Source organism: Polyodon spathula, chromosome 1 (assembly GCF_017654505.1).
Source record: "Polyodon spathula isolate WHYD16114869_AA chromosome 1, ASM1765450v1, whole genome shotgun sequence".
Taxonomy (NCBI): Eukaryota; Metazoa; Chordata; class Actinopteri; order Acipenseriformes; family Polyodontidae; genus Polyodon; species Polyodon spathula.
Genome location: NC_054534.1, coordinates 25,478,237 through 25,500,572, shown reverse-complemented (window position 1 = coordinate 25,500,572; position 22,336 = coordinate 25,478,237). Strand labels below are relative to the sequence as shown.

The 22,336-nt window shown below is 38.5% G+C and overlaps 1 protein-coding gene across 4 annotated transcripts in view; it reads left to right on the top strand.

The window, feature by feature from the left end:
* The window catches only part of LOC121316057 (talin-1-like), a 91,295-nt gene extending 70,774 nt beyond the window's left edge, over positions 1–20,521 (top strand). For all 4 annotated transcript variants that reach the window (XM_041250792.1, XM_041250809.1, XM_041250783.1 and 1 more), the window contains 17 exons: positions 727–873; positions 1,235–1,336; positions 1,518–1,637; positions 1,760–1,906; positions 2,221–2,387; positions 2,889–3,072; positions 5,676–5,801; positions 6,723–6,839; positions 7,132–7,317; positions 7,802–7,909; positions 9,753–9,858; positions 10,828–10,952; positions 11,307–11,432; positions 11,540–11,602; positions 11,955–12,137; positions 18,612–18,737; positions 19,062–20,521. In XM_041250792.1, the coding sequence (XP_041106726.1) occupies positions 727–873; positions 1,235–1,336; positions 1,518–1,637; positions 1,760–1,906; positions 2,221–2,387; positions 2,889–3,072; positions 5,676–5,801; positions 6,723–6,839; positions 7,132–7,317; positions 7,802–7,909; positions 9,753–9,858; positions 10,828–10,952; positions 11,307–11,432; positions 11,540–11,602; positions 11,955–12,137; positions 18,612–18,737; positions 19,062–19,193 (2,265 nt within the window). In that variant the 3' untranslated portion in view covers positions 19,194–20,521. The remainder of the gene's footprint in view (positions 1–726; positions 874–1,234; positions 1,337–1,517; positions 1,638–1,759; positions 1,907–2,220; positions 2,388–2,888; positions 3,073–5,675; positions 5,802–6,722; positions 6,840–7,131; positions 7,318–7,801; positions 7,910–9,752; positions 9,859–10,827; positions 10,953–11,306; positions 11,433–11,539; positions 11,603–11,954; positions 12,138–18,611; positions 18,738–19,061) is intronic.
* Positions 20,522–22,336: the final 1,815 nt, after the last annotated feature.

Here is a 22,336-nt window from a genome sequence, read left to right as displayed (position 1 = left end):
AACAGGAAAAATAAAACAGTAACAAAACTACAAAGAAAAGGTGCTGCACTCTGCAGCAATATCCCGGTCGCCGCTGCCCGTGCGGCCCGGATCATCGTCCTACGCTGCCGGCTACCTAGCCTGCTCAGCTATCCTTATTCAGGGATCTGCCCAAGGGTTCCCCTCCCTCACTGTCTCGCTCTGAACCTCCGTTCTGTTCCGTTCCATTCGGTCGTGGACCAGCGTTTCCGCGCACTCTGCGCGTTTAAAAGGGCAGATCTGAGGAAACAACAGAGCGTTAATTTATAGGGCTAACAATCTCCCAAGACGCGCCTCTCAGCCATTCAGAGAGGGGGAAAGTCCACACACCCACTTTCCCACCTCCCCGTGTCACTGCCATGACTCACAGGCAGTTGTTGGACGACTGCCACCCTCTTCCTGCAGCCCGTGAACACGCCAGCCGAGTCAGCACAGATCTCTCCCTGTTACAACACGTCTATAAAGAGTTATGTGAAAAATACAGCGAACAGGGGGTAGGGCTTGGCTGGAGATTCAGTACTGAGTGTACTTTTGCGATTCAGTGCCTTTTTAAACCTGTTTTACTCGGGGGGGGGGGGGGGAGGGGGGATTTAAACAGCGCGTGTAAAATAAATTGGACCTGACGCGCCTGATAAGCACTGAATAAATGGACCACTAAGGGTTAAAGCTGGTTTGTGCTGATCGTCACATGACCTTGTCTCTCTCCAGGCGGCCCACACACAGGAGGCAGTGGATGAGTCTGTGCTAATGATGAAGGAGGCTGTGGATGACCTGTCAGCCACCCTGGCAGAGGCAGCCAGTGCTTCTGGAGCTGTGGGAGGCATGGTGGACTCCATCACCCAGGCCATTAACAAGGTTAATGCCAATATTACAAGCTCTAATGAATATGTAGTGCAGAAGGCTGTGTTTCTCGCTTGATCAATCCTGATGGGTAGTGCCACCCGCACCATTTAAAGATCCTTTTATCCCAGTAGAGGACAATCCCTCCAGGACTGTGTAGGATTCTCCTCCCGTGTTTAAAGTACATTTTAAAATAAACAAGTGTACCAATGTACTGTAGACTTGTTTATGTGGCTATGGAATAATAATTACTAGTGCACAGACATGTCCAACTGAGAAACGGGTGTAACTGGAAATATAAACATACTCTGCCACATCCAGTACGGCCCCCAGAATCAAGCACTTTAAAGATTTCCCTGGTAATATTGTTTAACAGATTGATGAAGGCCCAGACGGTGAACCAGAGGGCACTTTTGTGGACTACCAGACCACCATGGTGAAGACCGCCAAAGCCATTGCCGTCACTGTACAGGAAATGGTAAGAGTTTGGAAACTCTGTTGCGTCATCCATTGGAGCAATAGTTTTTGAGAATATCTAAGGATGCAAATGTACATGGACTCAGTCAGGTTTCCTGATCTAGTAGGAATTAAACATTCATTCATTGTGTAATATTATTATTTTTTTTTAAATCCTCATCCCCCCCCCCCCTCATTGCTAGGTTACAAAATCCAACACCAATCCAGATGAGCTGGGCTCTTTGGCTAATCAGCTCACAAGTGAGTTTGGGCAGCTGGCTCACGAGGCGAAACCTGCTGCTATTACTGCAGAGAACGAAGAGGTACAGTATGCCTAGTCTTACTCTTAATGAAGTAAAGTCCAGCCTTAAGTCTGCACAGCTCATGTTGTTTGAATGTGTATAACAGTCTCCAGTCTTCGTGTTTGTGTTTGCTGTTTAAACAGATTGGATCCCACATTAAGAACCGGGTGCAGGAGCTGGGTCACGGGTGTGCCACCCTGGTTACCAAGGCCGGGGGTCTGCAGTGCAGCCCTAACGATGCCTTTACCAAGAAGGAGCTCATTGAGTCTGCACGCAAGGTCTCCGAAAAGGTAGGCCTTCTATTTTATTTTATTTTTTCTATTTAAAGGTATTTTAATACATTATGGTAAATTGTAAAACAGTATTTGCCATCATTTTGGGGGTAGGTTGTCATATAGCACTTCAAGTAAATGTACAATCTGTTTTCCCTAGTGACATCTACTTTGAGATTGGAGCACCTCCTGATTTAGCCACAAGTGCTTTCCCTGAATGCACCTGTCATAGCTGTTACTACTAAGTTCCTCCAGACATTGGTAAATGAACAATTGGACATTTTAACAAAAACACATTCATTTTAACAATTCTCTTTTTTTCTGTTTGCTAGGTGTCTCATGTACTGGCAGCTCTGCAGGCTGGTAACCGTGGTACCCAAGCCTGCATCACCGCTGGCAGCGCGGTGTCTGGCATCATCGCTGACCTGGATACCACAATCATGTTCGCAACAGCTGGCACCCTCAACCGAGAGAACGCCGAGACATTCGCTGATCACAGGTAAACACGAAGACATAATCAGCGAACCATACAGAAACCATGATTTACTCCACAACTCCGAACTTGATTCAAAACACATGTTGATTGCATCAAGCCACTAAAATGTAGCATCCCGTCAGTATTAATGACCTGCATCTACCAGTGATGGTCTGTAGAGAGTTATAAGCCACATTTCCATATATTAATAAGTGACCTTCCCTCCTCAACCTTCTTTTTTTATCACTTAATTCTTCTAATGGAGCTCTGCTTTTGTTTTATCCAGTGGGCAGATGGGTTCAACTGCTGGGAAACTAAAACTATTTCTCCCTCAAATTGTAGTAAATAACCCGATCCCCTCCATGCTTCCAATGACACCTTGTTTTAAAATGCTCATCTTGTGCTCTTAACCATCCAATTCAAGGAAGCTTGTTTTTAGTACTTTGTAGAGATGCTTTAGGTGTACTAAATGTTTGTTATTTGCTTTTGATATCTCTGCTTCTTTCTGTTGCTTCCTCTCTGTAGGGAGAACATCTTGAAGACTGCCAAAGCTCTGGTGGAAGACACTAAGCTGTTGGTATCGGGGGCTGGGTCAAGCCAGGAGAGGCTGGCCCAGGCGGCTCAGTCATCAGTCAACACAATCACCAAGCTGGCTGAGGTAGTGAAGCTGGGAGCAGCTAGCTTGGGAGCTGAGGATCCAGAGACACAGGTAACAGACATTTTTTATATCAATCGGCTGTTTTCAGTTGACAATATTTTGTTGTGAAATATACAGTAACTACAGAAATTTATTTTTATTCCCTTTTCTGTACATGACCAAAATAACCACATCCTCATTTATTTTTTTTTGTTCTATATTTATGAAAAAGGAACCACTACTTACTGCAGCTGGGGTTTCTGTCAGTCAGGATGTGGGTATAGTTTGTGTTTGGAAACAAATTTAAGTTGTGAAGACATTTTATAGCATCAGTGTGTGAGTGAGTATGCTTCATACTATGAAAAGACTGGGATGAAAAAAGACACTTCATAGAGTCAGGTTCATAAAGCATAGAAGCTGAGACTTTTATGTACAATTTAATCTCTAGTAGACCGAGTAAGATAGGCATTACATGGTTTGTTTGACCACGTTTTCACAGTTCTGCCAGCAGTGGGAGACATTGTCGAGCGCTAGTGCAATCTTCAATGATGTGACTGTGCTGGAGATTTGTATGGCTGTTGGCAGTGATTGGAGATGCAGCAATTTCCTCTGCACTGTTATCAGAATTATTGCAGAGGATACTATGTCAGCCTGTAAAAAAAAAAAAAAAAAAAAAAAAAAAGAAATAAAAAGCAAAACATTCCCAGAATTCCATCCGATTTTGATTTATGACGTTAGGTTTATTTTTTTTAAATGTGAAATGATTTCTTCCCGTCATATTTCCATGTTTGATGCCAGAAACATTGTACCCGGCTTCAGTCTGGATTCTAACACTACTTTAATGTGTGTTGTATTCATTTTGTTTTTGCCTACTTGCTTTACCATCCATTGCAAAAATATGATGCATTTTTTGCTCAACTTTTTTTTTGTGTTCTTTGTGGTCTATTCATACTTTCGTTTTCTCTTGCCAATCATGCGTTAATCCGTCAAACAATAAAATAACATGGATCTAAAACCTTTGAAGCCTTTTAAAGAAAAATATGTTGGAAATATTAAAAACAAAACAAAAAAAAACAAAAAAAAGAATTGTGGTAACCATAAAAAGATAAATATACAAACATATAACAAATAAATGCAGTAGATAGATTTACTGTCTAAAGAGGGTGCAAGATGCTGTCCTATATATGTACCATGCAATGACTTCCTAATCTAGGGACTTGCTGGAAATTCATTGTAGGAGATGATTCACAGAAGTAGTGAAACCAAATGCTGTAGTGTGTGCCGTGCAATAGGTTGATTTTGAATCCAGAAAATGTATTTCCAGAATTAATTTCAGCTAAGAAGTTGCCCCACAGTCTATTAAGGAGTATATGAATAGTTTTTTGACACTTTGTAATGTAATGGTTTAAACATACAGTATGCATATCCTTTAAGAAGACAGGCATTTCTAAGGCATTCATTTGTTAGAACCAGCTTATTCCAAAGTTACAAATACACACAAGTAAACAATATTCAAAACAATCAGTGCTATGAGGTGCAGTTGCAGAAATAGTGTTTGAAACCCAAGAAATGCCAGGCTACTTTTTGTGAAACCTTTCCAGACAACTTATGAACCAACTTGCTGTAGGGGACATTTTTAAGCATTAAAAATCGCCATTTCGCCATTGCCTGGTTTCCAGTGTTTTCGTGGGCTTTGGAGTTCTCTCTAACCAGTATCCAAACACATGCCAGTCACCCCAGCTGCGTAGTACATGTAACATGCATTAGAATATAGGTAGCCCCATACAGATTAAATTGCAGCAGTGGAAAGATAATTTTACTTGAGTTTATAAAACGTGGGGTAGGCTCTTTCAGAAAGCAAATGACTTGAAACTTGAAGTTGCTACACATGTAGTTTTTGAGTCCGGCGTGGTTGTAAATATTTTTCATTTACAAAATTAAAAAATATCAGTTTCAGACAGTAACAAGTATATGAGACATGTGGTTGTCTTTATTCATTCTTGTTTTTTGGCAGTGGTTTCCGATTAAAATGAAAAAGCTGATTTTAGTTGTATTTGCTTATTAAAAATGATCATTATTATGAATAATTGTATTTTTTTTTTTTTTTTTTTTTTTTTTACTACCAACATGAAAACTAATTTAACAAATTATGAAAGCTTTCCAAACCCTGTTTTTTTAATATGTGCCTGCATTTTCTTGTTTTCATGGCATGTTTTGCTTGTTGTTGCCTGTTACTGCAGCATTGTGATGTCTCATCTGCTTGTTCTCCATTATGGATATATCTTTTCTCATCATTCCAGTGAAGTTGCTAAGTGCTTCCATGTATTGTAAAGGGTGTTATAGTAGTGTAATGAAGCATTGTTATGGAAAAGACCCTGTCCCGTTGTTTAGGGAGAGGTAGAACCATAATTTAGGGTGGAATAGGGGCAGAAGTGTGGTGTGATATTTTATTTCCAATAAGGGCTGGATTAAATTAGAATTATGTTGGGGGTGGGGGGGGTGATAATGCTTTAACATGGTTCAGTGAATAAATGATAGAGCATGACAAAATGAAATGAGCAAGTTTTAAAAAGGTAATGTTGTATTCTAGCCACAAGGTGTCAGTATACCCTAACGGTGCAGTTCACCAATCTGTTCTTCACGTCAGTGATGCATTGTCTGTGTTTGCCTGGCAGGTCGTCCTGATCAACGCAGTGAAGGATGTGGCCAAGGCGCTTGGAGATCTCATCAGTGCCACGAAGGGAGCCTCAGGGAAGCCTCATGATGATCCTGCCATGTTTCAGCTCAAGAACTCTGCCAAGGTAAATACAGAGAACCATGTGCATGGCCTCTGCACAAATGGAGGGGGGAAAAAAAAGTTAAAATAACATCTATTTAAAACAACTATTATGTGATAAAACAAACATTTGTATTTGTTTGATATTGGCCCTCATTTGACCTGTGAAGTTCTTCTTGAAACCTAGAACAATTATTCACACATCAGAGAAGAAACAATAGAAAAATACTCAATACATTTATTTACCTCCAATAGATGCATGTCTCTGGGAACAGGCGTTATAGCACTATGTGTGGGTGTACCTCACTTTATAGTTTTACACACATCTGGAGAGCTGCTTACCCATTTGTAATGAAATGTGCCAAAGGCATTCTATTGAGAGGGTATGAATCTCTGGGTATGTGGAGGTATGTGCAAGTCAGCATATACAGTTTGAGTGTCACAATTTCATATTTTTTAAATGCATGTGCATAAGGTCCTGTTTATTTTTAATTTGTTCTTCCCCCTCTGTTTCTCAGCATACTGATAGCTCTAGTTTTGTATTTACAGCATGGCAGTTTGTGTATATTACTGACACACGACTTCTATTATAAGAGCATGTAATGTGATGGTGCTTTTTAAAGCTTTTCCAATTGTTGTTTAAATAGTTTAATCTTCTGTCCTGGGCAATATAAACTGAAGCTTCAAGTCTTTTATTATCAGGACATGATTTTAAAAACTAAATACTAACTTTACTGATATACTTTAGGCATCTAAAGAAAATACACACAAACAAACAAAACCTTATGTAATTTTTTTTTCATTAAAGATACCAACCATGCGACTGCTTGTTGCTGTCTTAATTTATTCCTACTGATTTGTCATACTGAAATTTAGTTTGAGGAAGTTATCAAAACCTGCAGTTATGTAGAGCTAACCTTGTTTATCTATTGACCTCTCCTCTTAGGTGATGGTGACCAATGTGACTTCGCTCTTGAAGACTGTCAAGGCTGTGGAAGATGAAGCAACCAAAGGAACCAGAGCCCTGGAGGCCACCATTGAGCACATTAAGCAGGAGCTGGCTGTGAGTAACACTTTTACATTGTTCAAGTGTGTGGAAGTGTTTCCCTTCTTCAAAGGCTTTTGGTAAGCTATAAGATGGGCCATGGTAGCTGGCATAGGGTATGTTAGTGAAATTGCAGTCTCTGCAACCTTCTAATCAAAGGTTAAAACCATATTGCTTTTGTAATGCATGCATAACACGTAAATATCATAAAAATAACAAATCATTTTTACACATTTGCTTAATGTAGGAGGTGGAAGACGGATGGTGTTGCATTGCACAATTTCAAAGCATATGTTTCTTTTCTTTATAGGTATTCAACAGCAAAGAGCCACCACCTAAGACTGCGACACCTGAAGATTTTATCCGCACAACCAAAGGCATCACCATGGCGACTGCAAAGGCAGTGGCTGCTGGGAATTCGTGCCGTCAGGAAGACGTCATCGCTACGGCTAACCTGAGTCGCAAAGCCATTGCTGAGATGCTGAACTCCTGCAAGGTGAGGGAATAAAATAGAATGTACGTGCTGTGCAATGTGAGTGCTTGTAATAAGATTAAGAACAGGCAAACATAACAATGACAAGCAACTGTTATGTAATGCACGATTTTTAAGGAGGATGCCCTTGCAAACATTTCCCATAGCAAAAGCATAGCAAGGTCTAATAAAGCACAGTGAAAGCATGATAAGCACTGTAAAGCACAGTGAGGTATAGTAAAGCACATTAAAAAGCATGGCAAACCAGGGTAAATGCATAGCATAACCATGGGAAAAGGACAAAATTACCATACAAAAATACTGTGGGAAACTTTTCTAAGGGTGGTTACATTATGACCATGTTTAAAACTGGTTAAATAAAGCAATAGTTTGAGCCGTTGAACTCGTATAAAAACACGGATTTTGGAGAGGCCGACCCATGTGCAGTCTCAGTCTCAGTCTCAGTCTGAATGAATATAAAAGCGATGTAACTCTCTTGTTTATGCAGCAAGCGGCGTATCACCCTGCGGTGAATAAAGATGTGCAAACCAGAGCGCTCCGATATGGAAAAGAGTGTGCCGTCGGGTACCTGGGACTGCTGGAGCACGTGCTGGTGGTGAGTACCTGCCCGCAGCAACGTGAATGCCTTGGTGACTGACAACATATAGGCAAGCACTGCATCGCAACCCTTTCATTCTGAGGGTATTTTATTTTTTACCTGAGCAAAGCAAATGCATTCATTTTTCTAATGTAGGTTTAAACCAACACTCCACCCCACATCGAAAATACTTTTTCTTAAAATGTATCTTTTGTCATTACATTAGATTTAGTTGAATATATACTCATTAATTAATTATGTTTTTCTTTCAATGCATCTGTCAACAGACAATAATAAACGTGTGCATTTTACTTCGGATCCACAGCCTTTCTGCTTTTACTGAGGGCTCTGAAAATAGATGAACTGTGTAACCTTGTTGAAATGGTGTGAGGGATTTATAAGACCCAGGATTAGCTTGCAGCATGGTACACTGTTTTAGCATGGTGTAGGTTTTCAAAGTTCCTAAGTTCTAAATTATACAAGATACAGAGCAATTGGAAGCCTGGAGTCAAAAGGGACAAAGTATTTATCTACATTTTAAATGTGTTGGAATGTGTCAGACTTCTGATCTATGTGTAAAGATATGCATTGCATATAAATGTCTCTGTGGGGATGTGATATAAAACTAGACTTATAAACTGACTAGGAAGCAGATTGTTATCTCATTTTATACTGTTGCTACTGTACTGTTCTAACTTTTAATATTGTCAACGTTTTTTAAAGCTGTTTGTGTGGAAATACTTGAAGTGAATGAGGGTTAATTTGCCTTTTAATGTGTTTTACATTCAAATTTAATAATTGATTAGTATTTATGTATTGTTTTTTTTTTTTTTTTTTTTTTTTTTTTAATTCTTTTTTGTTTTTCAATGTGATAGCCGGTGAGTAGAAAGAACAGCAATGTTGTTAGTTTCTTGGTCATTGGCATGAGAATTTTGGATTTGCAGTGTCTTTCAAAATGCTCTGTAGCGTAGTTTTAGCACTTACAGTTTTGTGTTCCCTTTTTAGATTCCCTTTTAAAGTAGCTCATTCGTCACTATATGTAATCTGTTAAGGTATATTCCCACATACAGTACGTTCCTCATGCATGACAGTAGTCCATTCAATAGCAGCAAAATACCAGTCCTGTAGATCACCACTAAAACCTATGGTGCCCATTTTTTTTTTTTTTTTTCACGGTACGATTTCAGAATATCGTTTTAAAACTTTTTTTCGACTGATGCATTATGAGCATCAGCATCAAGGTTGTTATAACAGTAGAAAACACTAGTGGAGGCTTTCAGTAAATTGTTGATGCTCATAATGCATCAGAGTAGAAAAAACATATGTCTAAGACTTTTGCACAGCAGTGTATATGTAAGTTAAGGTTGTTTATTCCTTTTATTTTGAACAGATTAGGAACTAGTGAAATGCTGTGTGTGAGCATGTTTTGTTAAAATGCATGTACATTCTTGGAGTGTGCATAGTGTCAATGTAGCTTCAGGTTTCGTGTGGTTGAGGGAGGATTAACTGGGCATTATCTACCAGAAGACTTTATGGGAATATCTGTTGGTTTTTAATTGGTTTTTTTTTTGGTTAGAAAACAAAATTATATACAATGTTTTTTTTATTTTTTATTTTTATTAATGGCTTTGACATTTAAATGCTTTCACTGTATCAGGGGGGTTGTGAAAGTTAGATTTATTTACTATAGTTCCATATGTTGCATGTTTTTCAGAAGCATATATTATATTAGTTCTTTGACCATTTAACATCACTTGCCTGGCTAGGTTACTTTGGAAAGAGCTAAGTTATGATGAAGTTATTGCTGCCTGTTTTTAACTGCACAATACATGCATTAATAATCGCCCTGTTTTTCTGTCAGATTATTCAGAAGCCGTCCCATGACCTGAAACAGCAGCTGGCCTCCTACTCCAAGCGAGTGGCCGGCTCTGTCACAGAGCTCATCCAGGCAGCAGAGGCCATGAAAGGTAACCCTGTGCAGGCTCGGCAGTAGCTGCCTTTTTTAATCTCATTTTTAGTGGTGACACCATATTGTTCTGTGCTGATCTATAGCCAAATTATACCTGAACATTGTTAGCTGCTTGATCTGGAGGAATAGGTTAGTTTGGATGCACTAGGCTGGGGTGAGGATAAGTGTTGATTTCCACACACTGTATGTTCAGCCCTAGACACCACCTTTGTAACACTGAGTATGCATGAATTTTTTCTTTAAATTCTAAAGCGTATCTATTTTAATTGTAAACTTGCACACACATGCAGCCCCAGTATATATCATTTTAACAAGTTGGGAGGAAACTTGATGCAAAGATTTATGAGTTATTATAGGATACATCTATTAAAGTAATTTTAACTTAACAAAATAGTTCCATAAATTCTGACATGCAAATCATTTCATTATATAGGTCTCAAGTGTGCAATTTTGAAAGAAACTCTAGCTTAAGTACATCTCTGTTCACAAGCCATGCTTTTAGGTTGTCTTGCACTTTCCAAGTCATTTCACCTGGTGGGTGAAATTGTCCCCATCTTTCCTGTCAATATTCAATCAGTTGCTTCTCCTGTTGACTGACATGCTTTCAGCCAGTAATATGCTTGGCCCTGAAGACACTACTGTGTTAAAATTACCCAGGGTGTGCAAATGCACACTTTAACTTAATGTAATACTGTACCAGCTATCATGTTTTAAAATGAAAACACAAATCTACTAATACTGTGTTTCTTTCAAAACTGCACATTTCAGACCTATTTAGCGGATGTAACTACAAAACGGGCAAGATTTATGAAATTATTTTGTAAGCTATAATTACTTTTAAGGATCAGCAAGGTTAAAATTTATTCTGTAATGTTATTGTGACGTGAATATTTGTTTCCTTGATGAAATTCCTTCATGTTTTCTGTTTCTGACTTTTTTTTTTTTTTTTTTTTTTTTTTCTCTGCAGGCACAGAATGGGTTGATCCTGAAGACCCGACCGTTATTGCTGAGAATGAACTTCTGGGAGCTGCTGCTGCTATTGAGGCTGCAGCCAAGAAATTGGAGCAGCTCAAACCTCGAGCTAAGCCCAAGGTACAGGAACACATGCTTTTATATGCCCTTTGCTGAACGATCAAATCAAGGGGTTTTATGAAGTAGTTATTTTAAGTTTGAGCGTAAGACAGGGTTAACTGTGTTCATGTAATCACATATAAACACATGCTGCTGTTGTCATAATTCCCTTTGCTTTATTACTGAGTTAGTGTTAACGTAAAAGAATGTCAGAAGTGTACATTTTTATATTTAAACAGTAATTTGAATTATACTGTAAATGCACTGTTACGTAAGTTTTATATGATGAACATGAAAGGAAACAGTCTATAGAGACTCAGATAATCTCTCTCTTTTATATATTTGTTCATTTTAATTTTATTTTATTTTTGACAGGAAGCAGACGAGAGCCTGAACTTTGAGGAACAGATTTTGGAAGCTGCTAAATCCATCGCCGCGGCAACCAGTGCTTTGGTGAAAGCTGCCTCTGCAGCTCAGAGAGAGCTGGTGGCACAAGGAAAAGTAAGCTAGCACTCAACACTTTGAATGAAGACCTCATCTTTTGATTACAATAACCGTATGGTGGTTTGTCCTTGATGCTGTGTTTAAGTTCCTTTCTTCTTTTCAAGGTGGGCGCTAGTCCAGCCAATGCTGTGGATGATGGGCAGTGGTCTCAGGGTCTTATTTCAGCTGTGAGTATCTCCATGAAATGTTTTTTCTAATGTGTTGTATTTGAGCTAGTTGACATATTTAAATTAACTGATGTTAATTGAATGTTTGATGGTTGTTTTGGCATTTGTAAAGGCAAGAGCCTTTAAGGTGGTGCCTACAGTATGACAGCAGCATCTGTCCCTACTGCATGATCATAAAAGACAGAAAGGATTTCATAGAAGTCTAGTAGCTTAGTGTAACGGGGTGATTGGGACATTTAACTAAAATGAACAAATATGAATTTTGCTTGAATTGTGCAGGTAGGGTTTATTTCAACTTGAATGTGATGTTCTTCTGACAAACGCTGACCCAGCATTCGCCTTTCTTCGTCAGGCCCGAATGGTTGCTGCAGCTACCAGCAACCTTTGCGAGGCAGCTAACTCGGCTGTGCAGGGCCACGCTAGCGAGGAAAAACTCATCTCATCTGCCAAGCAGGTGGCAGCGTCCACAGCTCAGCTCCTGGTGGCCTGTAAGGTGAAGGCAGACCAGGACTCCCAGACCATGAAGAGGCTTCAGGTAAAGAATGTCTTTCTTACACGCCCGGTTGTACACGATCACTCGGCTCACAAATTAAATCTGCTCTGCAGCACTCTGAGCTGCTCAGGAGGAGTGGAACTGAGTATGCCGTTCAGTGGGTTCTTTCACTGAGCTGCCCCGAGTGGGTTAGTTACTTAATGCACGCAGTGCCTTTCCTTAATTTTCAATCTACTAATTATCTAATTTGGAAATCATCTCATACGTCAGCGTCCAGTAATTCCACAGGAACCAAGCGTTCTAGTGTGTGTGTTTATATATATTGTAAGGTGGCAGGGGAAGGGTCAGATTCCTCCCTGCCTAAAAACATGTGCAAATGCACGTTTTGTTTAATTTAATTCCTTTTGTTTAATTTACTTGCTAATTGTTAATTATCCCCTGCACCTGGAGGTAATTGTAAATTAGAACCAGGTGCAGGGTATTTAAAGAGTGCAGCCAGTTTGTTCTGGGCTGCTGCTGTGGAGTATAGAGCCTGACTGGAAGTCGTAAAGGTCTCTTTAAAAGCTGCGTTTTGGTTTTATAGAAGTTAGTATTAGTGTTTTGTTTTTGTGTTATGTCGGGTAAACAGCTTGGCTGTCCTGTGCATATTTTTAGTTAGTGCTCCGAGGGAGCTAGGGTTTTGTTTGTTTGTTTTGTTTTGTATTGTGAATAAAAGTGTGCATAAGGGCTGAAAATTTGTATTATGAGTGTATTTTGCCATTTTCTGCTCCCTTACATTCAGGAAAGACAAACTTGTGCCTATGCTACCTATATTTATAGTAATCATGTACCCTCACCTGTTAACAATAATTGATGACAAAATGTTGATTAGATAACATGCTAGTTAACTCAGAGAACATCTAACAAAGACACTTAAGTGTCACAAGTGAAGTGTTCTAACACCGTGTTATACACATTTCAGACTTTTAACTGACTTGGGCTTCAGACTGAAACCCCCTTGCTTTGGGTGACTATTTCATTGAAATTGACGAGATTTACATTTTCATTTAAAAATTACATTTTTGAATGCAATTCACGTATGATTATCAGCTTGTACAAGTACTTGTGTCATATAATGAAATATTAAGTGTTTATAGACAAGTTTATACAGTTAAAAGCATCATAAACTAAGCAGCAGTTAGAATAATGAAAAACCTGGTTTCAAGCAGGTGTACTCAAACTTTTGACTGGTACGGTACGGTACTATACATAAATACATACATGCATATACACACAGTTGTAGTCAAACGTTTACATACCTCAATGGAAATGTATAATTTCTAGAAATTTCTCAAACAAATAATTTTAGGAAAAATCTTTTGTAGCAAAAGTTTTGCTTTTGCGGATGAGGAAAAACTTACAAGAAATAGATGTCTACGATTATTTATTTCAGCAATTTTTTTTCCAAAACAAAAATGTCAATTCAAAAGTAGTCATACCCTGACAAAGAAAATTCAATTTATAGCTAGTTGAGGCACCTTTAGCAATAATAACCTCTTTTAACGGTTTAGGATATTAGTCAGTGAGCTTTTGGCATGATTCTTTAGTGATTTTTTTGACCATTCTTCAATGCAAAATTATTCCAGTTTATTCAAATTCCAACTTCTCTTGTGCACAGCCTTCTTCATGTCATACCAAAGATTCTCAATTGGTTTTAGATCAGGACTTTGACTGGGCCATTCCAGAACCTTGACTTTATTCTTCTTTAACCATTCTGAAGTAGATTTTGATGTGTGCTTTGGATCGTTGTCGTGTTGGAACGTCCAGTTGCGCTGTAAACCAAGTTTTGTAGCGAAGGATTTCAGATGATGGCCAGTATCTTTTGGTATGCTGTGGAGTCCATTTTACCATGTATTGGAACTAAATTTCCTGTGCCATTAGAAGAAAAACTTTTCCATAGAAGGATATTACCACCTCTATGCTTGACAGTAGGTATGGTGTTCTTTTCTTTGAACACCTCACCAGACTTTCTCCAAACATAACGACTATCAGCGTGACCAAATATCCATTTTGCAAACCTTTTAGCGGTTGTCCTTTTGACAATTTCTTTGCCTGTGATCATGCAATACTCAACTTGTGGTTGAAATTGAACCCCAGTCCCACTTGCAGCCAGTTCACTTTGAATATCTTTGGCAGTCAATCTCGGATTGTTATTAACCATAGTCACAATTCTACTTGTTCTTGGTGAAAGAACCTTCTTTCTTCCAGACCAAGGGAGTGTTGTGACAGTACCATGAGTCTTGTACTTCTTGATAGTAGAAACAGTAGTTGAAATTGAGATACTTAAATGCCTGGAAATCTTCTTGTATCCTTCTCCAGCTTTATGACAATAAATCATTGTATGCCTAAGGTTTTCAGATAGCTCTTTACTTTTTTACATATTGGCTTATTGGTAATGACAGCAATCATCCTGTGCCTAACCCTTGTATACTCTCTAAAAATGTTCACCTACAATCCGGCATTCTCTAGACTTTTCTAGAATTAGGTTCTGCATTATCATATTGAAATTTCTAGCACAAATCATAGCATCAAAGGGTATGAATACTTTTGAATTGGCATTTTTTGAGTTTTGCAAAAAAAATAAAAAAATTGCTGAAATAAATTGTAGACATCTATTTCTTAAAACTTTTTTTCCTCATTCACAAAAGCAAAACTTTAGCTACATAAGATTTTTCGTAAAATTCTTGTTTTTGAGAAATGTCAAAAAAAATGATACATTTCCATAGGAGTATGTAAACTTTTAACTACAACTATGTGACTTTATAGATATATATATATATTAGTGGTACAGTCGGCAACTTAGTTTCTTATGTGTCCAAATTAATCAATTGTTCTAAGGCTTGTGCTTAATTTGAAGTGGTTCCTAACTAGTACTATAACTACCCATCCAAGCACATTGCTTTACTTGACCTTGTTTCATGCTGGGCCCGTCGTCAACAGTAAGCCTCATAAAGTACAAGGTTAAGTAGCTTCCAAAAATAGGGCTTCAAGGATGGGAAGTGTGAGTTTCTAGTGTTTCATATTGACATCCCTGTGAGTACAGCTGTCACTGCTGGATTATAGTGAGCTCTATATTTAGGGTAGGTTATAGTGACCCTTTTATCTGTGATATGGTTTCATTTATTCCATTCACGCAGTAGACAGCAGCAACAGGCTCCTGGAGCTAAAAACTGCAGTCTTGAATATACAGTTTGTTATGATTAGAGAGCAGTAAACATGAAAGCATTTTTTTTTTTTTTTTGTATCTTAGAGTAATTTATTCACACCACTGCAGTGCTGGGAGGGTTAAAAAAATAAACAAAAAGACATAATAAGTTCCTAATAACATCAGACAAGTGGGTCATTCAAAAATGTTATTAAACATTATTTGATGCATTAAGTGCAAACCCTTTCACTGAGACATACAAACCATGTGACATATACCAAATATCCTGCAATTAACATGAATGCTAACTGCAGAATATTTGGTATATGTCACATGGTTTGTATGTCTCAGTGAAAGGGTTTGCACTTAATGCATCAAATAATGTTTAATAACATTTTTTCTTTCTGCTTAAAAAGGGTTCATTTTGTAATAGTGAGACCTGAATTATCTCCTCACAAAAGGAAGCGAACCTTGGTGTCCGCTTAATAAACTGCCCCTTTTCTTTCAGGCCTTTACTGGCTGGCTGGTAAGGTCAGATGACCATTAATACAGTACAAGGCTACTGATTTTGAATTTATGAAATAAATTATGCCAGTTGGAGGAAAAAAAAGGTCCCACCTAATTGTGTATTAATGAAAAAAATCATTATAGAAAAGTGTTAAATAAAGGATGTGTACAGAATGTAACAAAGCAGTAATACAATATAATGTTTATTACGCTAGTAAGTAGTTTGTATCGGATGATTTTGGAAACCCCTTGATTTTTGGGGTTATGGGTAATCTAAATGCACAAATGTATGAACTTCAAAGTGCTGTTCTTACCTTAGTCTGATGTGGTGATGACTTAAGCAAGAGGTTACACATTGATGGAATTGCCATGCTGTCTCAAGTCCAATATTTAACATGTTTTGCAAGATTAATGTTGCTCAATACATTGTCAAGTAAACTTACCTCTGATGGTTTGTCAGGTTGTGCCCATCTGTGTGTATGCTATCCAAACAATGAGGAAGCATATGATAGCTTATGTAAGTTTTGATATTAAAATGCTAGCGAAAACAGGGTTATCTTTTAACTTACTTTAGTAGAAATGTATCCCATACACAACATGGCTAGGTTATTTTGAACTAATCCCTCACCCCATCAGCTGTGACTGAAACCAAGTGCTAGCAGCTGCTAACTTCAAATTTATATTAAATGCCAAATGATTCAAATTCTTTGCGTCTGCATTCCATTGTCATATTAACCCTAGATACTAAACTGTAGATTAAGCTACAGATTAAATACAGTATCTTTTTTTTTTTCACCTCCAATGTTCTTTTGAATAAGAGTGTTCTCATGAGAAGATGGTTCATAATTAGAAGTTAAGTAAGCTGTTCCTCCCACGTTGATACCTGCCACATCTCAAGGGCAGTGGGACAGACTGCAGTGCAATCACTTGTGGGATTGAACTGTCAGGTGGATAAGAAGGAAAAGAGCATATGGCTTAGATAGAGCTGCTTAACTGAAGGGGCACATGGATACATTTCCATTAATACTGAAAGTTTCAGTTATCTGCAAACCAAGATGAATATTCAGTTCGTTCCCTATGGTGAACAGATGCTGTGGTTGAGTCTGATCACGTTAAAAGGACTTGGCTATTGCCACAGATATCGCCTTATGACCTTTGTGAGTTATTTAAAGCAAATTTTGTATTAAGTAAAATTATATGCATGACAGCAGGCTTGAGTAGTCTTCAAAGTGTATCAAACTTGATGTAATCAAAACATTGAAATAATTCCCAAGCTTTGTGTGTAGGGCTATGTGGCAAAGCGTAAGCCTTGCACATGGAAATATGTCGCTGGTAACGTCACATGACTACCTTTATTTTACTTTCGTTTTCTGTTTGTTTGATAATAAAACCTGCGCACCTGTGCCGGGGTTTCAGTATCAACACCACGTCTGTCTCTCTGTGTGCTTGAACAGCGGCGACCACACGCATGACTCGAGGAAGACCCAAAAAACAAACCAGAAAACGAAAAGTAAAATAAAGGTGGTCATGTGACGCTACCAGCGATGGTAACACACAGAGGACTAATACAGAAAACTATACAAAAAGTGCAAAATAAAACACAGTACCACAAACTATAAATCAAAGGTGCTTTGAAAACGGCAGGCCTTGCAGCAGCCCCGATCACAGCGATCGCCAGGCTTTTATATTGACGCTCCGCTGAGACACACCCACCCGACTGCTGGAACAGCTGATTGCTTTCAGCTGATGCTCCACACAGACGGGTAATCGTCCCCAGTGGAGCGCCACAGCAGCTAAACAATTAAATATTAACAATTAACACAAAAACATACATTAAACTACATATTTCCATGTGCAAGGCTTACGCTTTGCCACAAGGGCCCACTGTGTGGTTTGAGTCAGGGACCAGCAGAGCTCTGGCATTTAAGCAGGTGCTGAATCCCTGTTCCAGCTCTCGCTTCGTAACCACGTGGCCCTCTCTCTTGATTTTAAAATCCGCAAAAGGCAATAAACACACAATCTAAAAATCTCTGCCAAACGGGCCTCAAAGATTAATTGTGTTTGTGTGTTTTGCTAATGAATCATCGGTGAGCCAGTTTCTCCTCCAGCCTACCTTACCATTTAAAGCTATGCTGGAGTGCACAGAAAAGTCTGTTTTGGCTCGCTGTCCGGCTTGGCACGGTGCTGCATTCCCTTTGCAGAGGACTGTATTAACTAATGATTTCTGATAAAAACAAAAAGTAAATTTAAAAAAAAAAACTGTTGGATATATTGGCCACTGTGTGCTGCTCCTGTGGAAAATCAGACAACAGGCCAAAGAAACCTGGCAGGTTGAGGCCTTCTCTTTTGTTAATAAATAGCATGTATGACATGCAAAATTAAGCAATATAACCCAGATTGGAGACTTGTGTGTTACATTACTATCTGGTACTGATTTGGGAAAGTAAGAGCTACCGTCCAGACAAGTTTGACTGCCAAGAAAAACGCCCGTTAATCACGGTTTTAATGTTTAGTTATTTTACGCATTTTAAAATCTCCATTTACAGGTTTTATTTATCTTTTTATTGTTTTGCTTTGCTTCCATTTTGCTTTTTTAAAGTGAGATGTTCCATCTGAAAGTTACACAATCGACGACTTTGTGATAGTGCCCTGCAACAGAGCTGTCTGATTGGTAGATGAAAATTCTGTGGTTTCTAATGTTTATTAACTCATTCCTTTGCAGTTTGTCCAGTCTAGAAGACAATCCAGTTCTAAGCTATGCAGCCATATTAATTTACAGTGCTTCCTCTACGTTAATTAACTGAATTGGTCTTTTTGCTATTCAGGCTGCTGGTAATGCTGTAAAGAGAGCTTCTGATAACCTGGTGAAGGCGGCACAGAAAGCAGCATTCGATGCACACGACGATGAAGCTGTGGTGGTGAAGAGCAAGATGGTCGGCGGAATTGCTCAGGTGGGTGGAGACTGATGGTAGTTCACATTTCTTATATTGACTGGCGAGTAATAGTGTCAACAAGCAGTGCTGTCAATCCCTACGCATGTACACTTGATAAACAAATCTCTGCAGGTAGGATACGTGGATTTCCTATCCAAATGTTTTCATGTAGCTCCCTCGGAAGTACAGATGTTTGTTGATTTTAACATTCAGAGGCACCAGACCAATTTGAAATAGAAATGTCAAGGGCTATCATGCCGAGGTGCTCTAGAACTATCGACAGCTTTGTAATACCTGTCTTCAGTGCTGGAATGAAAACATACGCCTGCCTGTCTTTTCCAGATTATTGCAGCCCAGGAAGAGATGCTGCGGAAGGAGAGGGAGCTAGAGGAAGCTCGGAAGAAGCTGGCAACGATCAGGCAACAGCAGTACAAGTTCCTGCCCACTGAGCTTCGGGAGGATGAACAAAACTAACGAACTGCACCATCCGGATATATTTTTATATTTAAAGAAATACAATCTTATTCAGTCCCCTTGGGCTGTGAAACAAACAAAATAGAAAAGCATCAGTGCATTTGAACTATAGCATGTCCTAATGAACAGATTGATTGCTTTAAAATAGGTCAACATTAAGAGATGTCTATTTTTACATTTAGTTGAAAGTTGTTAGGTAAAACTTCTTTGGGGGGGTGGGGGGTGGGTGGTGCATTGTTGAATTACACCCGTGCATTTGTTAACCTTGATAGTGCAAGTCATTCTACTCCTTACATTAATCAAACATTAATTTTTTTTGATATAATACAGTGAACTTGTTTGCTTGTAAAGCTTTTATTATACTATAACTAATATATTTTTAACTGATGCAACACATACAGGCTTTTAGCTTAAACTTTTCCATGGCTGAATTATGAACTGCAGTCTGCCATGCTGTGCAAGATGTGTTGCCTGTGGCTCCACTTGCTGGACCAAAAGAGCATTGCAGCTCCTAAATTAGGTAACAGGTAACGAAAGAATGAAAAAGTGCTAGCCAGAAAAAGAAAATTGTTACATACTCTGTATTTTGTAATTGTGGAGTCATTCTGTTATATATGTGTATGAGTATTCCAAAGAGGTCAGAGGTTAAATGGCTTTGGGATGACCAGGAAGTTTATCTCTGTCAACCCTTAGCCTTGTGGCTCTAGCAAACTTGGTGAATGTTAGAATGCAATGCTGCAGGGCTACGGTTTTTTATACATAAATTAATAAATTAAACTTATACATATCATCAGAAAAACTATGAAAAACAGTGTGCTATTAAAAAGTAACCACATCCATAACATTCATATCTAAATATTGTTATGAAGCTTTTTTTTTTTTTTTTTTTTTTTTTTTTTTTAATATAAAGTGCCTGGAATTGGATGCACTTGCCTTTGTCGGTTCTGGGCCTTAATGTGAGAATGTGTTTTTGAGAAATGATCACACAATAGAAAGGTTACTTTTTCATTTTATGTACCGAACAATGATTTTTAAAAATAAATAATAATAACGGTACATTTTTGTATCAACAGTGAGGCTTTTGTCGGTAGATTTGTTTTTCTGTACTCTTCACCAATATATTAAAGGTATACATACTGTATTCCACATTAAGCTTTTTAGTTTGGGAACCTTAGAAAATCAGTCCATATTTTAAGAATTTTGATTTTTTTTGTATGTATTGAACAAGTTTTGACACTGAAACATGAGTCCTAAAGCTGAGGGAACACAAAGCCACTTTTTCAGGAGCAATGGCTTGAACCCTGGTTCCAGGAGACTGGGAGACCTAGTTTGAGGCAACTTTGCTGTATCAAATCCCAAGTCTCCTCTGGTGTGCCATGCAGTGGCCTGAAACATAGTCCTCTGAAACCAAGTTCCAAGCCTTCATGTTCCCTCAACTTAAGTGTCTAGAGGAACATTTGGAATGTCAAGCTGTTGTGTATCATGCTTTTGTCATGCACATTCGAAGTTGTATTAGTTTCAGCACCTTTTGCCAATCTTGTATTATAGGTAATTATGTTTTAAATTCTAAACTTTAGCAGGGAAACCTGTGTTTGGAATTGTTCTTGCTGATAAAAGAAAACAAACACCAAATGAGTCACTTTGCCTCTCAACCTGCCCTCCCCATAAAACAACTCACTTGAGGTTTGCATTCTTTGCTAATGCTGCCAGTATAGATACGAAATCTCTAAATATTTCTTTTTCTTTAGAATATTTTTCAGCCTCATTGTTTTGTTTCTTCAACATATCAATGCATCAAAAAAAGTGCCTGCGTATGTATTTTAAAAAAAGATTATGTAATTAACTTTTGTCAGTTGTTAAGTGCACTTATCAAAATGTTAACTTAATTAAGATCACATAACTCATCTGCCTTTTTCATCTTACATATCTATTACATTTTGTATTCTGTTAACTGTTTTGTGAAATGCAACAGGCTTGTTGAAATATAGAGAGCCAGCATTACACTGGTCCTGTATTTTTGTTGTACTCTAATTGCCTCTGTTTAACATCATTAATGCATGGTTATTTCTTTATCCTACATGCTTTTTTTTTTTGTTTTCATATCACCTTTTATTTTTATTTTGATACTCTAAGCTTATTAATGTTAAGGAATACCAACTTTTTGGTTTTCCATATTAAAAATATGGACAGTTTTTGTGTGTTTATTTGAAAGTATTACATTTCAATAAAGCTGGTATTCACAAAGGGATGTTAGCATTTTGTTTATTGCCATGTTATTCAAAGTTCCACAAGTGGTGTTGGTTTTTTTTCACAAATTATTTTTCTTGAAATGTCCAATTATTTTTTATTGCACCCCGGCTCACTGCTGCCACCCCTGTGTTGATTTGGGAGAGGCAAAGACAGACACTTGTCCTCTGAAACGTGTACTGGCAGCTTCTTTTCACTCTGCGGGCCTGCCATGCAGCCACCTCAGAGGTGCAGCATCAGAGGACCATGCAGCTCTGGGTAGTTTACAGATGCCCGGCCAGTCTTCAGGGGTCGCTGGTACTGCCGACCTAGACCCTCCCCACCCAGGCAGCGCTCAGCCAATTGTGTGTCCACAGTCGGCAGTGAAATAGCCTGGAACTGAACAAGCGACCTCCAGGCTATAGGGCGCATCCTGCACTCCAAGCAGAGTGCCTTTACTGGATGCGCCACTCGTGAGCCCTCCCTTGTTTTTGAACCCTGTGTTTTGCCATGGTAGGACAAACCATTAGAGTACTGATCCTGACCTACTGTAAAGAAATTACTAAACAGAAAGAACTTGCACCCCTACTCTGCACATAACACTGGCCTGTGGCACTACTTCCAGGGCACTACTGTAAAGGTAAATCAGTCTAAAGGAGACACAGCTGCTTTGCTGCAGTGTTATGTGTAAGCATGAAAAGACAGTTGGGGACGACTGTATTCATGCTTTCTGTTGACAACTACATGCTTCAAATGTTTCGTGCTTCTCGACAACCCATTTCAAGAATTTTGAATGCACCTGTTCATGGTTTTTTGTTTTAAATATTGCAAAATCAATCAAAATCATCTGCAAAAGTATAATGAATACTGCTTTTTTCCACAAGCTTTCTTTTGTCAGAGTAGTGATTAACTATGTC